Source organism: Protopterus annectens, chromosome 15.part0 (genome assembly GCF_019279795.1).
Source record: "Protopterus annectens isolate FY-2018-M chromosome 15.part0, PAN1.0, whole genome shotgun sequence".
In the NCBI taxonomy this organism is placed as follows: Eukaryota; Metazoa; Chordata; order Ceratodontiformes; family Protopteridae; genus Protopterus; species Protopterus annectens.
Window position 1 is genome coordinate 827,494,968 of NC_056749.1, and position 1,663 is coordinate 827,496,630.

General features: G+C 44.4%; 1 protein-coding gene across 1 annotated transcript; it reads left to right on the plus strand.

Moving 5' to 3' along the window:
- The first annotated feature begins 746 nt into the window (after window positions 1–746).
- LOC122789887 (sericin-1-like) lies at window positions 747–1,382 on the plus strand. Its single transcript, XM_044057318.1, has one exon. It carries the CDS (start codon window positions 747–749, stop codon window positions 1,380–1,382), a length of 636 nt encoding a protein of 211 aa, XP_043913253.1.
- Window positions 1,383–1,663: the final 281 nt, after the last annotated feature.

Consider the following 1,663-nt stretch of genomic DNA (forward strand, 5'->3'; position numbering starts at 1 on the left):
GGCATAGGCCAACTAGGTGACTCTCTAGGGTGGCACTCTAGCAGGGGTGCTTTTCCAGTATTTATTTTGTTTATTCTTTGTAGTAAAGAAATGCTTTCTCTAAAATATGTTGAATGAATACAAGAAGAACACAAAAAGTAAGACAAAAGTAATCTGGATGGTGTAGGTAGAGCAGGATGCGGCACCAGGTGGCGTGGGGATGGATGCTGTGGAGCCCTTTTGCCTAGGGCCCCAAGTTGACCAAAGGCTAGCCCTGGATGCAATTCCAAGTCCTGAAACACAGAGTAAAAAAAGACAGAATACACAGGAGAAGAGAGAATTCCAAACACTGCTCTTCTTTTACAATGCACCATACTGGTCTGCACCTTCCAAACTTAAATATACCAACTCCAAGAAAGACAAACCCTAGAGAAAGGGGAATATTCCAAGAAATGGCAGTTTTAGACATTATATATAAGTCCAGATTTGTGCTAATTCAATTTCCAAATTCTGCAATATGCCATTGCAAATCCCAACATAACAGATGATTACTGACTGAAAATGTTTCCTACTTTCAGATGCACAGACTCAGAGCTTCTGCAGTAACTGTTAGAAGAGCTTCCACAGGTAGTATGGGAAATCAAAAAAGAGATGTGGGTATATCGAGAAGATCCTCATGTGCTGTGAGTAGAAGGAGGGTCTCAATGGCACTTACATGACATTTGATGTGTATGTGCAGGGTCTGCCTGCAGAGGATAGGAAGTGGCATGAACAGCTTATCATTTGGTACAAGTGGCACAGATAGCAGCTGGAGGATGAACAGCTCATCATTTGGTACAAGTGGCACAGATGGCAGCTGGAGGATGAACAGCTCATCATTTGGTACAAGTGGCACAGATGGCAGCTGGAGGATGAACAGCTCATCATTTGCTACAAGTGGCACAGATGGCAGCTGGAGGATGAACAGCTCATCATTTGGTACAAGTGGCACAGATGGCAGCTGGAGGATGAACAGCTCATCATTTGGTACAAGTGGCACAGATGGCAGCTGGGGGATGAACAGCTCATCATTTGGTACAAGTGGCACAGATGGCAGCTGGGGGATGAACAGCTCATCATTTGGTACAAGTGGCACAGATGGCAGCTGGAGGATAAACAGCTCATCATTTGCTACAAGTGGCACAGATGGCAGCTGGAGGATGAACAGCTCATTTGCTACAAGTGGCACAGATGGCAGCTGGAGGATGAACAACTCATCATTTGCTACAAGTGGCACAGATGGCAGCTGGAGGATGAACAGTTCATCATTTGCTGCAAGTGGCACAGATGGCAGCTGGAGGATGAACAGTTCATCATTTGCTGCAAGTGGCACAGATGGCAGCTGGAGGATTCAGTTAGTTTGAGCTTGTCTGACAACCAGATGTTTTCATGTCAGGCAAAAGGCTATGTAGATTTTATCATGCACTGCACGATGAGGAAGAAGAGGGTGGTTAAGGACTGAGCATGAATATTGGTCCAATAGATAGATCACAGACAAACCAAAGGAAAGGATATCTTCCAATGGTTATTACAAGGTTTGTATCAATTGCCTAAGAATTTTGCCAGCTCTGCTGTACTGGTAGTTTTCTTAATACTGCTGCACCATGTAGCCTTTTGAATTAGTGACCTGCTAATTGGGAATGAG

Coding starts and splice junctions, on each gene's coding strand:
- LOC122789887 (XM_044057318.1), top strand. CDS start 747: ATGAACAGCTTATCATTTGGTACAAGTGGCACAGATAGCAGCTGGAGG.